The 21344-nt window shown below is 42.8% G+C and overlaps 1 protein-coding gene across 1 annotated transcript in view; it reads left to right on the top strand.

Moving 5' to 3' along the window:
- The first annotated feature begins 1381 nt into the window (after positions 1–1381).
- The window catches only part of TULP4 (TUB like protein 4), a 166285-nt gene continuing 146322 nt past the window's right edge, over positions 1382–21344 (top strand). The window contains exon 1 of the mRNA XM_065889044.1: positions 1382–1633. Coding sequence (XP_065745116.1) covers positions 1382–1633 — 252 coding nt within the window. The remainder of the gene's footprint in view (positions 1634–21344) is intronic.

Raw genomic sequence — 21344 nt, 5'->3', positions numbered from 1 at the left:
TTTCAGTTAACTGTATTCCAGAAATTTTAATTTATTACTTCCCTTTTCCTTTCCTATACCTATAGGATAATACCTTAAGGGAGCCGTTGAAACTGATAATTACAAACTAATTATCAAGGAGCATCCGAGTAAAGCTTCTTTCCCTGGACTGTACACGTGGCGTTTGGAGAAGGTCTCTGGAGGTGATCAGGAAGGTGCCTGTCAGCCAAACATGGTCGCTTTGTAGGGAGACAGTGGGGAAGAAGCTGACTCTCACCTGTGTTTTCCGTTTTAAGGGATTCTTTTCCGTGTTGAGTCTAGGAATCTTTGTATATAAGAGGAAGGCTACTTGATGGACTTAATTCTGAGATTCGTTTTTTCCCTTCAAGATGGAAAAGTATGTAATCTTTACGAGCGGAAAGGGGAGAAGTGACTAGGGTAGGAAGGGAAGGAGACACAGCCTGCAGCCCAGCTTGGCTCCCGTTTGCCAGCAGGAGTATTTAGGATTCGCGGGGGGGCCCACACTCAGACTCCCTCCCGTGAGAGCTTTAGAGCCTTCTGGCTCTGCTGAGGGAAGGGGCTTTCTCGCCCGCCTCTATGGCACCGAGGGGTGCGTCGGCCTGCAGAGGGGCCCTCCCCGGGGACACAACCACCTGCTGGGAAGCCAGGTTGGGCTCTGAAGTTGGAGGTTTCTGGTTCTGAACAGTGGGGAAAGAGTCCTTTTTTCTCCTAAAATTTGGACTGCTGTCTGCACAAACTCTGGTCTGTTTTGCACGGTTTGTGTGCCTTTTTTTCCCTTTATGCAATCTTTTTCAGCTTTAGCAGCAGAGATTTGTCTAGTTGAGAAAACAAGCCAGAGGGTGGCTTCAGAAGGAAGATGATCCCCATGTATTCTGTCTCTGCATCTGAGCTTTTGAAGAGAAGGTTCCAGCTCGAGGGATTCTCAAAGCCTTAAGTTACTTGAAATCTATGTATTTGCAGCCCTTTGTCTCTGGAATCACATTACACTAAACTGGAATCTCAGGCTGAATAAGAAGAACCAAGTTGAGTGAAAAGAAGAACACTCAGTTTCTTTATCACCACTTGTTAACAATGCTCTTTCTCCAAAGGGTCAGCCCCCTCTTCCTCTGAGGACTTGAAAATAAAAATGGACCCCACGTTGTTTTTAAGCATTACCTTTTCTTAGCGGACTGCCGTCATCTTTTATAGAGGAATTTTTTCACTATGCATTTGGTGGATCTTTATAAAATACTGACCTTCTAATTAGAACCGGGTCAGTCTTAAAAGGGGGTCAGGGAAAACAGCGCAAGCCAACCACAAAAATAACATCGATCTGTCAGTGAAAGCAATTTTTCAGCATTCAGCATTACTTTTTAAGTAAAACGGTTCTTCAAAAAAAAGTATGTATGCAGCGGTGGAGCATGGGCCTGTCCTGTGCAGTGACTCCAACATCCTCTGCCTGTCCTGGAAGGGCCGCGTCCCCAAGAGTGAGAAGGAGAAGCCCGTGTGCAGAAGGCGCTACTACGAGGAGGGCTGGCTGGCCACGGGTAACGGGCGCGGCGTTGTTGGCGTGACCTTCACCTCCAGCCACTGCCGCCGGGACAGGAACACTCCGCAGAGAATCAACTTCAACCTTCGGGGCCACAATAGCGAGGTGAGCGGGCTTCTGTTCCACTTTTGGTCTGGTCACTAGCAGTGGATTTGAGCCCATCCTGCCTGGATTCCAGTTTCTCAGACTTGCTGCTGAGGGAGACTTTTCGAACGTGAAAAGTGTGTCCCTGTCTTGTGTGTGTGTCCCAGTCGGAGACACAGTTCCCGGCGGGCTGTGTCACCTCTCCAGCGTCCCTGGTCCTCCTCTCCCTGCGGTGGGTGGGCTGCCCCCTGGCAGGGACACCAGGGCGGCTTTCTGACCAGGTGTGAGGTTGGATGAGACGATCCTAACCTGCCTGTCACGCTCTGAGCCTTTATGGTCGCCTGTATCCATGGCAAAGAGTCACTGCCCCAGTGTCAGACGGGGAGTGCAGGCCATGGAAGTGGTGCTGTCTTGGCCGTGCACAGTTCACATCTGCATGCTTTGTGATGGTGTAACACCTAGCTTGTATTCTTGTAGTGGGAGGTAAACAAAGGAATTAATTGGACAGAGGTGAAAGGAGTAATTGGACAAGAGTCATGGTTTTTCACATCTATGGGGTATATTCTGTGGAGGGCATTATGCTATGTATACATGCGTATAGATTCCTCTGGGCTTCTGAAACATAACCATGGTCATTATCTTTGAAATTCCTTCAACCAGCATTTAGTGAGCAGTGTGTTTACAAGAAGAGTTGTACTTGCGTAGCGTGTTAACCATATTCATGCTTCACTGTTCACTAGTTTCTTATGAGGAATCCACCTTAAATTGTCACTAGATGGTTTTTGGTTAGTCGTTATAAAGGGGAAGAGTATTTTTGAAGGGTAGCATACAGTAAAGTGCATTAACCGTACGCATACGTACGTCTCAGTGATTATTTACATACGCAGTCACCCGTGTAACCTTCCCCCAGATCAGGGTGTAGAACATTTCCAGGACCTCTCACAGGTACCTGCTGCCCCTTCCCAGGCCCTACAGCCCACTGAGAGGTGACCCAGACTCTGGCTGTGTCATCACAGATCAGTTGTGCCTGTGCTTGAACTTCATGTAAGTGGAATCATTCATTTTATTCTCTTTGTGTCTGGTTTCTTTCACTCAACATTGTGTCTGTGAGATTCATCCCTGTCGTGTGTGCTGTTAGTTTGTTCCTTTTAACTGATGTTAGTTTTCCACCGAAGGAGGACACCACAGTTTTTCCATTCCTCCATTCTTCAAATGGTGGGCGTTTGGAATGCTTCCAGTTTCTCGCTGTCTTGGTGAAACCTGCTCCGAACATTCGTGTGCGTGCCTTCCTGTGGACCTGTGCACTCATGACAGGTTTCCAGGTTGCACAGTGGGCATGCATTTAGGTGTAACAGGAATTGCCAGGAACAGTTTTCCAAAGTGGTTGTGCCATTTGATACCCCTACCATGGATGTATGAAAAGTTTCAGTTGTGTAAGAAACTTCTTTTGGATTTGAACTTTTCATATTAAAAAAAGGTAGTTTTATGCAAGGAATTTTGGTTTACAGATTCTTCTGTCCTTACTACACACACACACACACACACACACACACACACACACACACACACACCCCTGTAATTTTGAACTGGATGCTCTCTTAAAAGACATATTTTTCTTTTTCTTTTTACTAGATCTTTGTTAGAGTGTAATGGCTTCACGGTACTGCGTTAGTTTCTGTTGCACAACAAAGCGAATCAGCCATATGCAAACACACGTCCCCACATCCCCTCCCTCTTGAGCTTCCCTCCCACCCTCCCTATCCCACCCCTCTAGGTCATCGCAAAGCGCCGAGCTGATCTCCCTGTGCTATGCTGCTGTTTCCCACCAGCTAACTATTTTACATTCGGTAGCGTACATATGTCGATGCTACTCTCACTTCACCCCAGTTTCCCCCCTGCACCCCATGTCCTCAAGTCCATTTTCTATGTCTGCCTCTTTATTCCTGCCCTGCAACTAGGTTCATCAGTACCATTTTTTTTTTTAAGATTCCACATATATACGTTAGAATATGGCATTTGTTTTTCTCTTTCTGACTTACTTCACTCTGTATGGCAGACTCTAGGTCCATCCACCTCACTACAAATAACTCAATTTCATTTCTTTTTATGGCTGAGTAATATTCCATTGTATATATGTGCCACATCTTCTTTATCCATTCATCTGTCGATGGACACTTAGGTTGCTTCCATGTCCTGACTATTGGAAATACTGCTGCAGTGAATATTGTGGTACATGACTCTTTTTGAATTATGGTCTTCTCAGGGTATATGCCCACTAATGGGATTGCTGGGTCATATGGTAGTTCTGTTTTTAGTTTTTTAAGGAACCTCCATACTGTTCTCCATAGTGGCTGTACCAATTTACATTCCCACCAACAGTGCAAGAGCGTTCCCTTTTCTCTACACCCTCTCCAGCATTTATTGTTTCTAGCTTTTTTAGATAGTGGCCATTCTGACTGGTGTGAGGTGATACCTCATTGTAGCTTTGATTTGCATTTCTCTAATAATTAGTGATGTTGAGCATCTTTTCATGTGCCTCTTGGCCATCGGTATGTCTTCCGTGGTGAAATGTCTGTTTAGGTCTTCTGCCCATTTTTTAACTGGATTGTTTGTTTTTTTCATATTGAGCTGCATGAGCCATTTGTATATTTTGGAGATTAATCCTTTGTCTGTTGTTTCATTTGCAAATCTTTTCTCCCATTCTGAGGGTTGTCTTGTTTGTGGTTTCCTTTGCTGTGCAAAAGGTTTTGAGTTTAATTAAGTCCCATTTGTTTATTTTTGTTTTTATTTCCATTACTGTAGGAGATGGGTCAAAAAAGATCTTGCTGTGGTTTACGTCAGAGTGTTTTTCCTATGTTTTCCTCTAAGAGTTTTATAGTGTCTGGTCTTACATTTAAGTCTTTAATCCATTTGGAGTTTATTTTTGTATATGGTGTTAGGGAGTGTTCTAATTTCATTCTTTTACATGTAGCTGTCCAGTTTTCCCAGCACCACTTATTGAAGAGGCTGTCCTTTCTGCATTGTCCCTTGTCGTAAATTAGGTGCCCATATGTGCATGGGTTTATCTCTGGGCATTCTATCCTGTGCCGTTGATCTGTATTTCTCTTTTTGTGCCAGTACCATACTGTCTTGATTACTGTAGCTTTGTGGTACAGTTTGAAGTTGGGGAGGCTGATTCCTCCAACTGTGTTTTTCTGTCTCAAGATTGCTTTGGCTGTTTGGGGTCTTTTGTGTTTCCATCCGAATTGTAAAATTTTTTGTTCTAATTCTGTGAAGAATGCCATTGGTAGTTTAATAGGGATTGCATTCAATCTGTAGATTGCTTTGGGTAGTATAGTCATTTTCACAATATTGATTCTTCCAATCCAAGAACATGGTACATTTCTCCATCTGTTTATGTCATCTTTGATTTGTTTCATCAGTGTTTTATAGTTTTCTGAGTACAAGTCTTTCACCCCCTTAGGCAGGTTCATTCCTAGGTATTTTATTCTTTTTGTGTTGCAATGGTAAATGGGAGTGTTTCCTTAATTTCTCTTTCTGATTTGTTGTTGTTGGTGTATAGGAAGGCCAGAGATTTCTGTGCATTACTGTTGTATCGTGCAACCTTACCAAATTCACTGATTAGTTCTAGTAGTTTTCTGATGGCATCTTTAGGATTTTCTATGTATATGTATCACGTCATCGGCAAATAGTGAAAGTTTTACTTTTTCTTTTCCAGTTTGTATTCCTTTTATTTCTTTTTCTTCTCTGATTGCCATGGCTAGGGCTTGCTAAACTATGTTGAATAATAGTGGCGAGAGTGGACATCCTTGTCTTGTTCCTGATCTTAGTGGAAATGCTTTTAGTTTTTCACCATTGAGAATGATGTTTGCTGTGGGTTTGTTGTATATGGCCTTTATTATGTTGAGTAGGTTCCCTCTATGCCCACTTTCTGGAGAGTTTTTATCATTAATGCGTGTTGAATTTTGTCAGAAGCTTTTTCTGCATCTGTTGAGATGATCGTATGGTTTTTATTCCTCAATTTGTTAGTGTGGTGTATCACATTGATTGATTTGCGAATATTGAAGAATCCTTGCATCCCTGGGATAAGAGATTTTTCTAATGCTGTGCAACAAATCACCATGGACTTGGTGGCTCACAACACCCACTTCTTATCTCACAGTTCTGTAGGTCTGAAGTCTGGGCTGGGTCCTCTGCATGGGGTCTCATGGTGGCATCAGGGACTGTGAGCTCCTCTGAAGCTGGGGTATCCCTCAGACGCATTCAGGTTGTTGGCAGAAATCAGTTCCTTGCGGCTGTAGGACTGAGGCCCTCAGCTCCTAGAGGCCGCCCACCACTCCTGCCACATGGCCCTCTCCATAACATGGCTGTTTGCATCTTGAAGGCCAGCAGGAGAGCATCTGCTGTAGCTTGGAGTCTGACTTTCCATCTCTGAAAAAGGGTACATCTGATTAGGTCAAACCCGCTCACACTCCAGGTGAGGGAATCCTATAGGGTGTGCACACCAGGGGCTGCTATTTTAGAATTGTGCCTACCACAAAAGAGGTGATTATAATTCCTAGCGACACGGATATTTCACTACTGAAACTATTTCATGTGATTTTTCCATTTTGTATTTTTACTTTTAATTTCTGTTCTTTTTTTAAATTGAAGTATAGTTGATTTACAATATTGTGTTCCTGATGTACAGCAAAGTGATTCAGTTATATATATATACATACTTTTTCATATTTTTTTCCGTTATGGTTTATTACACGCTACTGTAATCGTTTCCTGTGCTAATTTCTATTCTTAACATTAGAATAGTTCCTATTTATTGAGTGCCTGCCAAGTAGGGTGACCAGCCATCCTGGTTTCCCAGCATGTGTGACTGTCAGTGCTAAAACTGGAAAAGTCACAGGCAAATTGGGATGTTTATTCATCCTACTGCTAAGGGCCAGACATTGTACCAGGTGCCTTGCAACCAAATTACTTCATGTGGTTTTCACAGTAGACTTAGGGATAGATATCACTTTCCTATTTTACAGGTCAGAAAGCTAAGGTTTATGGATGCTAACTGGTTTGCCTAGGTTCATACAGCTCGTATGGAGGAGAGCTGGAATTGGATCCCAGAGCTCCACCGTTCTCCTTCAGTGTACCTTTATTTTCTTAAAACTTGTGTTAGGTGTAAGTCCTCAGTCCCTTAACCACAGTTGTGAAATCTAAGGGCTCTGAAAATGGAAAGTTTTCGCATGACTCATTTAATGGCAAGACATGAACTGATGTGAGGCTATTTTTTGTCATCATCCTGTCATGTCAGCTGCAGAAATATTTATGTTTTTTATTATGGGTGCTGCCCAGACCCTGCTGGGGGTGTTATATGTTGATGGTGTCTCCTGTTTTCAGACCTAAAATTTCAAAAACTCTGAATTTCAAAACTTACCTAGCTGCAGGGATTTTGAGTACATGATCATGAGCCTGTATCTTCCTTTAAGGGAATCGTGAAAAGCAACCTCTGAAGAGTTTTATGTCTTTTCATTTTCAGGAAGGCTGGCGTTTAAGTCATCTCTGTCCACTGCTTAGTTACCTTATCTTCACTGGCCTTCCACTGGAGGAGCCAAGTCCCCCTGCCCCCACCCTGACATACCCTAAGAACTCTAGTCAAGAGCTGTCGCAGGATTTTACTGTCTTCTGGCCGTGGGATGACCAAACCGCGCACGCCAGGCCTCGTGATCTGCTGTTTCACAGCTGAAAAACCTGGGAATGTGTGTCTTCTAGAAAACAGTTCATCACGGTTATTATTGATGACATGCAAGTTAGTCACTGATTCTTCATTTACAGAGATTTTCTCCACTTAAGTGCGGACAGGCATCCATGCGTGTTTGGTGGGATTTGTTTCATTACAGGGACACATCCACTGTAGGAACGGTGTCTCCTGGGTTCCTGGATCTGGTTACTTCTTCTCTGAGAAGCTTTTTCTGACCCTCTGCCCCCCCGCACTCCCCACCCCAGGCTGTACACTGTACACCAAACAGACTTCTGTGCTTGCCCTGGTAATGCCTTATTACAGTTACCTGCTTGTGTAGATTGGTAAACTTAGTGAAGATTGTCTGTTCTCGTGTCTTAATTTCCTCACCTCCTACTGTTTAAAATGTCATTCGTTTATTTTAATTTCCTTTAACTTGTTAGCCCACTTCAGTGGGGCTTCTTTTCCCACCGCTCCACTGAGATGGTCACATTCCCAATGACCCCACGTTGCTAAACCCGTAGGCCACGTTATTGCACTTGCTGTCTTGGAAGCATTCAGTGGAGTTGAAACGTTATTTTCTCTTGCTTTCCAGGACACCAGGCTCTCCTGATTTTCCTCTTACCTGTCTGGCCTCTACTTTCCACCCTTTTTGCTGGCTCTGCCTATTTTCACCTCATTGTTAATAAATGTTGGAGGGCCCCAGGCATGCATCTGTTTCTAGATAATCTCTCCAAGTTGGTGCTAAATCTACCTATATGCTGATGGTTTCCGAATTTATATCTTCCACCTGCCATCACCTTCTAGTTCCAGATTCTGTTCTTCGATTTGTTATATGAGATACAGAATTGGACATCAGTCACTAGGCTTCTCAAACTGTAGGCCCTCTAAGAGAGAACTCCTTTTCCCCCTGCCCCTTTAGCCTCCATCTGTCTTCTCCATCTCAGGAGATGGCCCCATGGCTGGCCAGTGAGTCAGACTGTACGCTGTACGCGCAGCAACCTCCCTGCCGTTTCCTTTTTCCCAGATCCAGTCATCAGCAAGGCCTCCCACTGTATTCGACTTCCAAGTGATGTCTGAAACATGCCTTCCTCTCTCCTTCACACCATGCTGTACAAGCCTACTCACAGATCTTTTGACTGAAACTCTGTTGTTAACCCATTGTGGAGGGCTCTGCTTACCAGGGTATATTTAGTTTCTCAGGTATCGTTAAAGTATTTTGATTTATATCTGATGTACTTTAGTTTTCTTTTTTCTTTCCTAAAAATACTGTATGACATAGATCACAATTCTGAAAAGAATGAGAATTTCTGGATTATAAGAATGATCTCCCCTTGTAGTTGAATCTCAGGTTTCTGTTATGCTCCGTGGTGTGTCTAGTTCACCCTCCTTTCTAGAAGCCCCAGGGCTCCGGGTGGATTGCCGAGCCTGGGCTTGTTTTTGCATCACTGTGCATGGTGATGGTCAGCTTTCTTAAACTTAAAAGAGATTTGAAAACTGCTTTCGATTTATAAACATTTGTACAGGATTCAACATATTTAAGGGTCATACACTAATTCCAGAGAGAAAATTTGACAAATTCTGGATTAAAGCCAGCGAGAAGACACAGGGAATCTTTTATCTTCCTTCTAAATTCTTCATAAAAAGTGACTTTTGGAAGATTTGTGGTCACCCACTGTGGTATCACAGTGACAGATGGAAGGGAGGACGGTGATTTACTTCCTGTGGTGATGGCCTATTCCGTTCCCCGCTCTGTTCCTGTTTTTCTATGTCTCTATTCCAAGAAGTTCTAGCTCTACCACTTAACTAGCTGGTGTGTCCAAGCTGTTCACGTCCTTATTTTACTCATGGTTAAGTTGAAATAGTAATTTCTTTCTTTCAGAGTTGTCGTGAGAATCGATGAGAGTGTATTTCTGAAAGGACTTCTGGTTTTTTTTTGAAGAACCTTTTATTAGCCTAATCACATAAGTTTCTATTAATTTTCATTTCCATAATTAAACTCATGATATTATACAGTTCTCCTGATCTGCAGTCGTACTGTAAGCCCTTGCAGCACACCGAGCAGTGGAACCCCGTGAAGCCAGCTATGTTCTTAGCAATTAAGAAGTTGGACATTCAGATACAGGACGGTGAATATCCACAGAGTACTGCCAATATCGGTGTCAGGTCTGTTGTCTTTCATCCCTGCCTTTGAAAGGACTCTGAAAATAGCGAATGCAGTGTATATAAATGGTGATGTTCAAGTATTTCATACTCTATTTACTTACTCGTTTTCGGTTCTGTAAATACTTGAGGGGCCACGCTAGGCTGTAAGCTGCTGGACTTCGGCTCCGCAATGATGAAAGAAGAGCCATTCCTGCCCAGATGACCTGCGTGTCAAGAGAATGGATATGGTTTGTAAGGAAATAATGTTGCTACTGCTGATGACAGTTGCCACATATTATATGGCCACGATTTTTTTATGTGCTTTATGTCCACTGTTTAGCCCTCAGAACAACTCTCCACGGCTTTGTTTTACCGTCCCTGGTGTACAGTTGAAGAACCTGAGGGTCAGAGGTGTTATGGAAGTTGTCCAAAGTCTAGAGCTAGAAAATGACAGTGACAGATCTGGGATTTGAATTCATGCGTGTGTGTTTTTCCTTCTGTAAGACACTGCTTCGAGAAGAGGCGAACCACAGTGAGCAGAGAGACAGTTATGAGTGAGACGGGAGTGCAGCCACTTACAAACTGGAGGTATTTGAGAAGCAGCTCTTATAAGTGTTCTTATGAGTTCTTATTTTGAACAGAGAACTGTTCTAGCAAAGAGGCAGAAATAGGCATGTTTCTGGATCTTTAGGTCAGAATTTCCTAAGACAGAATTCGTAAATCATAACTTTTAAGACTTGTATGTCTGAAAATACCTCAATGTTGCCTTTACTCTTGATGCACAGTTTGGCTAGGTATATATTTCTAGGTTGGTTCCTTCAGAATTTTGAAGGCATTTTTCCATAGTCTTCAAAGTTGCAGAGTTATTACTGAGAAGCATACTAGTTAAGAGTTCAGGCCCTGAAGCTGGATGCAGTTTGAGTCCCAGCTTTATCACTCAGTAGTGTTGTGACTTTAAGGGTGTTGTTTAATTTCTGTGTACCATAATCTTCTCATTTGTGAAATGTGTTTGTTGTAAGGATTAAATGAGTTACTATATGTAAAGCATTTACAGCAGTGCCTAGTATATCATGAGGACTTGGTAAAATTGGCTCTTATTATATTATGATTCTAAGTCAGTGATATGTGGCCTTTAAAAAAAACTGACATCCGCTCATTATCCCAGATATCCTGAAATTTCATGATGATGTTTAGAAGTAATGTATTAGAAAGCTTTTTGTCACCTCTGTGTGTATGGGCGGGGGCGGGTATTTCAGCTGATGGGCTTTATTGTGGAATAATCTGGGGGAGAATCAACTGTTTTGTTGCTGACTGCTAAATGCCAGCAGCCAAGCATATTCACTGGGGTTGTTCAGTTTCTCTACATAAGGCCCCTCCGGTTGCCTGCCTGTGAATTTACTCCTGCTGTCAGCATTCTGAGAGCCTGAGGAGGGTGTGTGTGTGCGCGTGCACGCGTGTGTGTGCTGGGGGAGAGGTAGTGATAGTAGAAGTGGAGGGGCAGGAGGAGGAGCTGATGCTTACTGAGTGCTTGCTGTGTGCTGGCCCCACTGTCCGAGCTTTACCTCGTTTAATCCTGACATCGGCTCTAGGACTTTGAAGCTATTTATTATCATCATCTTATAGATGAGGAAACTGAGGTGCCGAGATGCTGAGCAGCTTGCCTAAGGTGACGCACCTTTGCTAATCGATGGAGCTGAGACTGAGCCTGGAGCCCCTCAGATTCCACACACTTTTTTTTTTTTTTTTTTTTTCCTATGATTCCATTTATTGGAGTTACCTCCAGTGGTCAAATTCATAGAGACAGAATCTAGATTAGAAGCTACTAGGGGTAGGGGAAGATAGATTCCACACTCTGAACCTCTTGGAAAACGCCCAGTTGTCAGGCCTCGTTATTGTCTTCTCTGTGCCCAGTGTCCCCGAGACCGCTTTCTGTGGTTCACTCTGCCAGGGGATTAAGCCTTCAGGCTCTGACGCTGCGGTGAGAATTGCCTGGCGACGGCTCTGACGGCTCCGGGGTCGGAAGCGTCATCTGGCTGCGTGGGTGCCCGTGCTAACGTGCTCATGCCGGCCCTCTGGCTTCAGCCCAGCCTGCACCTCTCGCAGTCCCTGAGACTCATTCCTGAGCCTTTCCGGGCTCCCTTCTACGTCCCTTATCCATTTCCCGCCTGCACATGCCGTGGTCAGGGCACCTCGGAGATGGCTTTCGCGTGTGTTCTCATGCTCCTTGTTTTGAGGTGATTTCTACGAGATGGATTAGGATCTTCTTTATTTTGACGTCTTAAATCCGAAATCTCCTGTTAACATAGTTTTTAAAGATTCTTAAAGGCATTAAATGCAGATTTATTTTCCCTAAACAAAACCCAGACTATAATAGAATTATATTTTATGAAGAAAATAGAATTTGTCAAAATAATGGCATTGTTCATTTTTTTCCTTTAGCACTTTGGTTTGTCTGATTTTTTTCTCTTAATAGAAATAAATGATCATATCTGAAAGTACTTTAGACTCATGGCAAGCTATCTTTTGGGTGTATTTTTTTTTTTTTTTTTTTTTTTGCTGTGTTGGGTCTTTGTTTCTGCGCGAGGGCTTTCTCTAGTTGTGGCAAGCGGGGGCCGCTCTTCATCGCGGTGCGCGGGCCTCTCACTGTCGCGGCCTCTCTTGTTGCGGAGCACAGGCTCCAGATGCGCAGGCTCAGCGGCCGTGGCTCACGGGCCCAGCCGCTCCGCGGCATGTGGGATCCTCCCAGACCAGGGCTCGAACCCGTGTCCCCTGCATTAGCAGGCAGATTCTCAACCACTGCGCCACCAGGGAAGCCCTGGGTGTATTTTTGCTAGAGAGAGTGAGAGAGGGATGTGAGTACAGGACAATAATATTTTTGGTAGTAGCCTCCTAGGGCAGCAGCTTCAAGCTTCATGATGTCAAAATGAGAGCAAATGAGAATGAGATTGTTACTGAAGTCGTGGGCAAAGAAATACTTCCTGAGCTGTGGAATCTGTGTTCATGATTTATTAATAGCTGAACCTATGGATTCTTGAGCCAGACTGCTTGGGTTTGAGTTGACCCCCTTTTGGTGTGATTTGGGACAAGTACTTACCGTCTGTGTGCTGTGGTTGCATTCTCTCTAAGGGAGCATGACACCTGCCACCTAAAGTGGTTGTGCTGACTGGTAGAAGAGCTCATTAAGTCTTAGTTCTTACTTAATTATTGTTAGACTCACTGTCATCCTGGGGTGTTTCACCCGTCTGCATTTCCTTCTGAAGCTAGAACACTGGAGCCTCTTTTCTTAGACCGCATGAGTTGGCCTCATGATGGCAAAACACAGGAATGGAGCGTGAGGTGGGAAGCAGGTGAGGGGTTAGGAGCAGGATGGGAGCGTCCCAGCCGCGAGGGAGGCTGGGCTCGTGCCAGTAGTTGTATTATAGGTTTGGGATTCTGGGACTAAGGGCGCCTCATCTGTGTTGGTTCCTTATCTGCAAGGCACTCTTGACTTCGTCTTAAGCAGAGCTCATTCCTGCTGTCAGCTTCTGTCTGAGTCCTCGGGGCCTGACTCGTGGCCTTGGGGGTGCATGGCTCATCTGTTGACCCTTCAGCAGGGAGGCTGTTAGACATAACGCAGAAATGGATCCATGTGCGCTGGCAGCGGGTATCGTATTCTAGTAGGAGATTTTTGTCTAGAGTTGATCGAAGTCATCTTTCTGGGATATGGTCTGGGGTGGGTGGGGAGAGTGTGGGTCAGGAGAGATAGCCCGGGATCCTGTGCTGTGAGTCAGTTTGGTGATTCTCATTGGTTCCGTCCACATGCTTGACTCCGAACTTCCAAAACAAACACACCTATGCACGTTGCCCAAGACTGTACTGCTGGGTGTTCTTATCGTACGTTCTGGCAACCCATGTTTGGTTTCTCTCCCTCGTTGTTGCTGTTGTGTAGAATTCTTACTGACATTTGTTGTTTTCTCCGCTTGGCCTAGTTAGATTTGGATAACTAAAATACAGAGGAAATTGTCTCTGGCCCAGGGACCTTTTCGTTATCCCGAAATAATCCTGTTTAAGTTCGTGCCCGACCTTCCTTTCTCCTCCCTGTGTATAATCCCTAAAACAGTGTTTCAAACAAAAACCAGTTTTGTCCGTCTTAGCTCAGTTCTCCTCTTTATGTCCTTCTTAAACCTTTAGAGTTAAGGAAGCGTTTGTCAGTCAGAACCTTAAAACGGAAAAATAAGTAACGTTGTAAATAACATCGTTGTCAGTCAAGTTTATTTCATAAACTCCTTGGTAGCAGAAGTAACTGTTTAAAGGCTTTGTTTATAAGATACTATAAGTTAATGTTTAGGATTTGGGAAATTGATGTTATTCATACAGAGTTTGAAAACAGAAGTGTGAAAACCATCTATTGTCTTCCCATTTGCTTGGTATTTTCATGAGTTTAGATTTTATTTTTTCTCCTCTTCAGGAAATTTGCTACAGATGGGATTTGTGGCTAATCGGGCAGTTACTTAAACAACATGACCAGAGAGCTCTTTCTTGTCTCCTAGGCCTTAAAATTTTCTTTTCCCTTAATTATGCCTTAAAAAAACCTAATTATCTACTTTATTTCCAAGATTGAAATCACCTTAGGGGAGTCAGAATCTGTAATGTTCCTTGACATTTTTCTCTAGTAATGAAATACTTGTTTAAGAGATCAACAAACACCTCTTTTCAAAAAAAGGTATTATTATATTTTAGATCAGCATTGTGAGAGAAATACAATATGAGCTACACTTGTAATTTAAAATTTTCTAGTAGCTACATTATAAAGTAAAAAGGTGAAATTTATTTTAATAATATATTTTATGTAACCCAATATGTCTAAAATATCATTTCAATATGTAATCAGTATAGAAACTCTTAATGGGATAATTTATATTCTTTTTCATATCAAGTCCTAGAAAGTTGGCGCATCTCAATTTGAATTAGCCACATCTCAAGTGCTCAGTTGCCACGTGTGGCTCATGGCTACCATATTGAATGGTGTCGTTTTGGACGATTCTGCTTCTTTTTGAGGATTATGGCAGAGCTGCATGCTTACCCCAGAGAGCTTATTAATGTACGACTTAAAAGCCTTTTGTCCAAGGTCCTAAAACCTTTTTATTTGGAAATAATTTCAAACATACATAAAAGTTGCAAGGTTAAACACGCAGTCTTTCCACGGATTGACCTGTTGTTAACTTGTGCTTGCTTGTGTGTGTGTGTGTGTGTCTGTGTATTTCTCCTCCCAAACCATTTGAGAATATATTTCTTGATTTTTTTTACCCTGATATACTTCAGTGTATAAATCCTAAGAATAAGGACATTCTCTCATATAACCACAATACAGTTATCACCTTCGGAAGATTTATTGATAACATTGATTCGATGCTTTAATGTACTGTCTATATTCCTTTTTTTTCCCCACTAAATGTTCATATTTATTGCTAACTTGGGGCCTATTAACATTTAGAAAATACAGTTTCTAAGAGGCAGCTGCTAGAGATTGGCCAATTATAATTCACAAGTCAAAGAGAAAATCTTATTTGACTTTAAAATTCTGTACTTGTTTTCTCCTTTCATGAATTATCACACAGCCAAAGCACCGTGTGTGTGAGAGGAGGGATACAACAGACTTGCTTCCCGACTGTCTGCAAAAATGCATCACCTCAGATGACCTTGGTTCTTTCTACACTAAATAATGAATTTCCTTCTTCTGATTTTACAGCCGATTTAATTACAATAAAAACAATTGTGTGAATAAAATAGATTGTGATTATCTATCTCTGTTTTCAGTTTCTGTGAGGAATCTTGAAATGTCAACAGTTCTGTAGGAGACCGTTCGAGTCATTTATTACAGTGTGCCTCCTGTATCGTGATACATTCAAAAGCCATACCAGACGGATGCTTGGTCTCCCAGACAGGGGGTTTTCAGAGCTTGGTTAAAATTCTGAGTATGTAATTGTTCTTTTTTTTTTTTTTCTATATTTATTTATTTATTTTTGGCTGCATTGGGTCTTTGTTGCTGCGTGCAGGCTTTCTCTAGTTGCGGCGAGCAGGGGCTACTCTTCGTGGCGGTGCGCGGGCTTCTCATTGCGGTGGCTTCTCTTGTTGCGGGGCACGGGCTCTAGGCGCACAGGCTTCAGTAGTTGTGGCTCGCAGGCTCAGTAGTTGTGGCACACAGGCTTAGTTGCTCTGCGGTATATTCCGTTTTTTGTCAGAATTTTTTCTCCGGTACAGAATCTAATTTAGGCTCACAGATTGCATTTAGTTATTATGTATGTTTACACCCTTTTAATCAGGAACAGTTCTTCAGTCTTTTTTCTTTTCCCATGTCATTGGCATTTTAGAAGAATACCCTTCCCCATCTCCAATAGAACGTTTCTGTATTTGGGGTTTAATTCAGGTTAATTGTCCCCAGCTGAACACCCTGTAAGTGATACTGGATGTTGCCTTCTTCTCAGATACTGTGTGGAGGCTCATGGTATCTATTGGCCCCTCATTGCTGATGTTAATTTTGATCACCTGGCCAAAGTGTTGTCCAGTTTCCCTGCTGTGTAGTTACCATGTTTTCCCCTTGCATTTGACAGGCATTTTATGGGAGGACACTTTAAAACCACGCAGATAGCCTGTTCCTTATCAGGATGTTCTCCATAGGTTTATCATCCACTAATGATTCTCGCTTCAGCCAGTTTTTATTACGATGGTTGCGAACTGCTGATTTTCAGCTGCAGTACTCCCTCCACAGAATGTTCCAGTGGACATTCTGTGTAAGCAAGAGCTCCCCATTCTCCCCATTCATCCATTCATTTACATATTACCAGTATGAACTTACGGATTTCCATTTTTTTCTTCAGTGCTCATTGTACTAAATTGCCGAGACCCAGTTTTGCTCAAATTATTCCATGTTTGGCCAGTGGAAGTCCCTTCAAGCTGGTGTGTCCTTTGGATGCACTCCAGTCATTGGGGGTGCCTCTACTTTCTGACACAACAGAAGAGAGCATATTATGTATTTTTTTTCTCCTGTTTTATTGAGATATAAGTGGCAACATTGTATTACTGTTGGGTGTATATATATGCTTTTTTGTACTTTTGCTTTTCTACTTAGCATCTGGAAGTGGCTCTATGTCAGCTCATGCAGAATGTCCTCATCTTTTTTTTATAGCCCACGGTGCTCCATTGTGTGAAGGTACCAGAGTTTATTTGGATAGTGTCCAAGTTTGAATATTTAGAGAGTTTTCTGTAGTTTGTAATTATAACTAATGCTGCAGTGAATAACTTGTACATACATATTTTCATATTGGTTTTTAAAAAATATTTATTTATTCATTTAGGCTGCGCTGGGCCTTAGTCGCGGCATGTGGTCTTCTTAGTTGTGGCCTGCAGACTCTTAGTTGCGGCATGCATGGGGGATCTAGTTCCCTGACCAGCGATCGAACCCGGGCCCCCTCATTGGGAGCACCGAGTCTTACCCGCTGGACCACCAGGAAGTCCTGTATTTTTGTATTGTTGGAGGTGTATCTTCATAAGTTCTTAGAAGTGGGATTGCTGTGTTCAAGTGTGAAAACATAAGTAGTTTTGTTGGATATTGCCAGACTCCTTTCCATGATGATTGACCCACTTTGTATTTCCACCAGAAAAAGTATTTTCAAGCTTTAAAAATTTTGCCAATCTTCTAGATGAGAAATGGTAACTCAGTGTAGTTTTGATTTGGATATCCTTTATTATGAGTGAATTCGAACATCTTTTTAAATATTTAAGGGTCATTTTTATGTCTTATGGGTTGTCTAGTCACATTGTCCGTTTTTCCATAGGATTTTTTTTTTTTTTTTTATAAACATCTTTATTGGGGTATAATTGCTTTACAATGGTGTGTTAGTTTCTGCTTTATAACAAAGTGAATCAGCTATACATATACATATGTTCCCATATTCCATAGGATTTTTGATTACTTTGCCACCTTTACATTTTAAAAGTTCTTGGTGTATTGGGGATATTCGTTTTTTATTTGTAATATATATTGCGGATGTTTTCTCCCAGTTTGTTATTGATCTTTTAACTTTTCTTATTATATCTTTTGCCATACAAAAGTTTAAAAAAATTTATCTAGTCAAATTTATCAGTCTTTTATTGCATCTGGATTTTGAGTCATAGTTAGAAAGCCTTTTTATATACCTCGGTTATAGAGAAATTCACCCATATTTTCTGTAGGTTCAGGAGAAGACTTGTAACAGAGTACTGCTCGAAGAAATCAACACATACTTTGTACTTGCTGTGGAATCTGTCACCCATGGCCTCCTTACAGCAGGACAAATGGTGATTATGAACTCTCGGACCTGCCAGGCAGTTGGGTTTTGAACTGCTTCTGCAAACAGATAAACTAAAGAACAGAGAGAACCATTCAGGTTAAGGTAGAATTTCAGTCAGTGACAGAATTGAGAATGTAACTCATTTTTAAAAACTCTTTGTATTCTTCATCTATTTTGAGTTAGTCCCTAAGACCAATCCACTCGTTTCTGAGATTCTTGTTTGTTAACTGGGTCCTTTCATTTAAGGTTATTTCCTGATTTCATAGAGCGCCTTGCCAAGTCTTATCGACGTCTTAGAGCTGTGTTTGTCTTAGCATAGTGCCGGGGTGTGCCGGGGTTATCTGGAGAGCAGTTACAGGCCGTGACATTTCTTAGCCATCCTTCGTGACCCCCACTGAGCAGAGGCTTAGGATGGTGATTACCTCTGTGTGGGCGGGTGCAGAAATCAGTCTTCACACCCCTTTCTCTGGAGAGATTTGTGTGAAAGGCGCCTTCAGCAAATGAGCTCCCAGCAGTCCAGGGGCTGGGAGAGGGCAGGTTCCCTCTGTTACTGAACAAGTGAAAATAATGTTGTAGTGATTGGTTTTCTTACAGCGAAGTATGGAAACGGGGGCCAGGGAGCAGCAATGAGTAGATGCTGAGCCCTGGTGTCTGAAACTGCCCGTGTGATCCATGATGGATGGAACCAGTGGGAGGGAGTCCTGGGTTCTGTTCCGGCTGACAGTCCCCGATGTATGACTGTCGGCCAGTACTTTCTGACCTTTAATTTTCTTTATCTTAAAATCAGGTGGTCTCCAAGAACCTTCCCAGCTCCAAGGTTCTAAATTCTTCTAGTGTCTTTTATTTCCTGCTTGTAATATGGTCCCCAAACTGCTAAGCACATTTGAGTCTTCGTCTTTTTTTTTTTTTTTAACCATTCACTTCTTTCTAAAATTTTCTTTTTGAACATTCTTGGTCTTAAGAATATTGGTCAGATAAGTAGATTGGTACTTGATATTTTGTCATTTCTGGTTGAGTGTAAGCTCCATGGGAATGGGGACTTGGCGTTAGCACCTTAAACTAAAAGGTAAATAGTGTATTTCTTCTTGGTATGGCTTAGGTTTAGAAGGGTAATCAATTCTAGGGGCTTAGTCATATTGAGGTAGGCCTTAATGTTTCAGGTTTATTACCATATAGACCAGTAAGCTATCTTTGTTTCATGGTCCTATGTTGTACCCTTTCATAATTATGGCCGGCGATCATGAAAGTTCATTGTAGGGTGCAGAAAGGTTGGGTGAAATGGTTGCTTGATCCTTGCAGATCCATCCTAGTGCCTTGAAAAACAATGCAAAATACGGTAATGAATTTATACTGAAACCACATTCGGTATTAGTTCCCCCTGCCCCCCAGCTTATGTTCTGCTGTTTCACTTGTAAAATGGGATTTCCTTCATGTCTGAAGAATGGAGAATTTAATTATTAAAAAGAAAATCCATTCCCAGTTGGAATGACATTTATTAAGAACATTTGGCCCTATTGTTGAGCAGCTATCTTATTTCTCTTATGTGAGAAAAAAAAGCCAATTAAGTTTTCAAAGTTGTGACCCCGAGCCAGATGTTCACTTGAGGTAGCCCATGTCCCTTTTGTAATGACCAAAGGTACAAAACAATTCATGTTGCCATATAACAGTCAGTGGTTATCATAGAGTTAGCTTAATCAGGAAGGAAATGCCAAGTGTTTTGTGTAATATAAAATTCTTTTAAGTTCCATGGATTTATAATAATTACTGTAAATGTGGATTATGTCTGTAAAGTCAACTTTTTTTTTTTCCTAGTGAAAGTGAATTTTGGTGGTTGTTTTACTGTTGAAATTTTAAAAGGTAAAAATACCCATGTAGGGAGTTCCCTGGTGGCCTAGTTGTTAGGATTCCGGGCTTTCACTGCTGTGACCCGGCATCGATCCCTGGTTGGGGAACTGAGATTCCGTAAGCTGTGTGGTGTGGCTAAAAAGAAAAAAGAGAGAGAGGAAAGAAAAAAATAATAAATTATATATATAAAAAATACCCGTGTAAGATATTTTGACCCGAGGTTTTTATTCAGCTCATTTGAAAACATGTTAAGTATCTTCTGTGTGCTAGCTGCCATAGTAACTGCTATGGTGAGGGGTGGGCAGGATGGACATAGGTTTTATTAATTACGATATGTTTGGTTGCAAGCAGAGAAAACCTACTCGTATTGGCTTAAGCAGTTAGGGAAAGGAATGTGCTGGCTCATGGAACTAAGAACATCCAAGAGATATCAGGTGTGAGTAGTGGCTTGAGCCACTGGGACCTGGTGACTCTCCATCTCTCTGCTTCTGTCTATGTGGGCTTCGCAGGCAGGCTCATTTGACCTGCTTGCCCTTGGCAACCTAAGCTAATAATCTCCTAGTTCTCACTCGGATGAAAAAGAGAGACCGCTCTTCCCCAATGAAACGTTGGGTTTGACTCTTATTAATGTGGACTTAGTCATGTGCCCAAACCTGAACCAGTCACTGTGGCCAAAGTGAGGCAGTGCTTCGATTGGCCAGGCCTGAGCCAGATGGAGAGAGTTGTCCCTTTTCTAGCATGACGGCTGAGAGTAGGGAATAGTGGTCCCAGGGGGGAAATCCAGGCTCTGCCCTAGAAGCAGGGAGTGAATGGAGTCAGCAGTAACCATTGTCTACCTTGCAGCCTAGTGGAGGAAGACGGAATTTCAACAGCAATGACTGTAAAGGGCGGTGGCGCTCTGAGAGAGGAAACACAGGCTGCCGTGGGTGCACCCGGCAGGAACACGTCAGTATAAATCTTACTTTAAAATGTAACAAATAACAGCAATCAAAAATGCACCCTTAAAATTACATGTTTTAAGGACACATAATGTGGTGAAGGAACGTGGCAGTTAACCTTATTTTGGACATTCTCGGGCAGCAAACCGGTTGAGTCAGTGCCTGTCGGCTCTTTCTCTTTGGCCAGGTCTCTGCTGGAAGAGGACTGGCTCAACCGTGAACTGCTCCCAGGCCGCCGGGGCAGTGACCTCTCATCCCGTGTTCCCTGCAACGGTGAACATCCTACGTTTCCATGTAATGAGGGCTGGTTCAGTATTGTGATAGTGGGTCAGCCACCCGTGTTGCACCTTTAGTCAGAGAGAGGCAAGTGTGCTGCAACATGAGGTCTGCACAGGGACCTGAATCACTGCCCCTGTGATGGCAGAGGGGACTTTGGGGGGTGGAGGGGTGATCACAGAACATTTCATGGGCAGCATGGCTTTGAGATAGGCCTTGATTATGACCAAGGTTCCTCCTGACTGTGGGAGCCCTGCCTCACTTCATCTGCCGTCTGCCCTCTTTGGAGTCCCTGAGGATGGCTCTTCTCATGCAGGTGGAAGCGTTCCTGGGTGGGCGAGCGTTCCCCATGCTCACCTGGAGGACTTCCTGAGAGGATTGCAGAGCTCAGGGAACGTCAGTCCAGTGGCCAGTTGAGTGCATTTGAGGTCCATCTGCTCCTGGGCACTGAGTGGGGCTCACCGTGAGGACAGAAGCAGGAGTGTGGTCTGACC

This window comes from Phocoena phocoena, chromosome 12 (genome assembly GCF_963924675.1).
Source record: "Phocoena phocoena chromosome 12, mPhoPho1.1, whole genome shotgun sequence".
In the NCBI taxonomy this organism is placed as follows: Eukaryota; Metazoa; Chordata; class Mammalia; order Artiodactyla; family Phocoenidae; genus Phocoena; species Phocoena phocoena.
The sequence above is the reverse complement of the archived record's forward strand: the minus strand, read 5'-3'. Positions and strand labels throughout refer to the sequence as shown.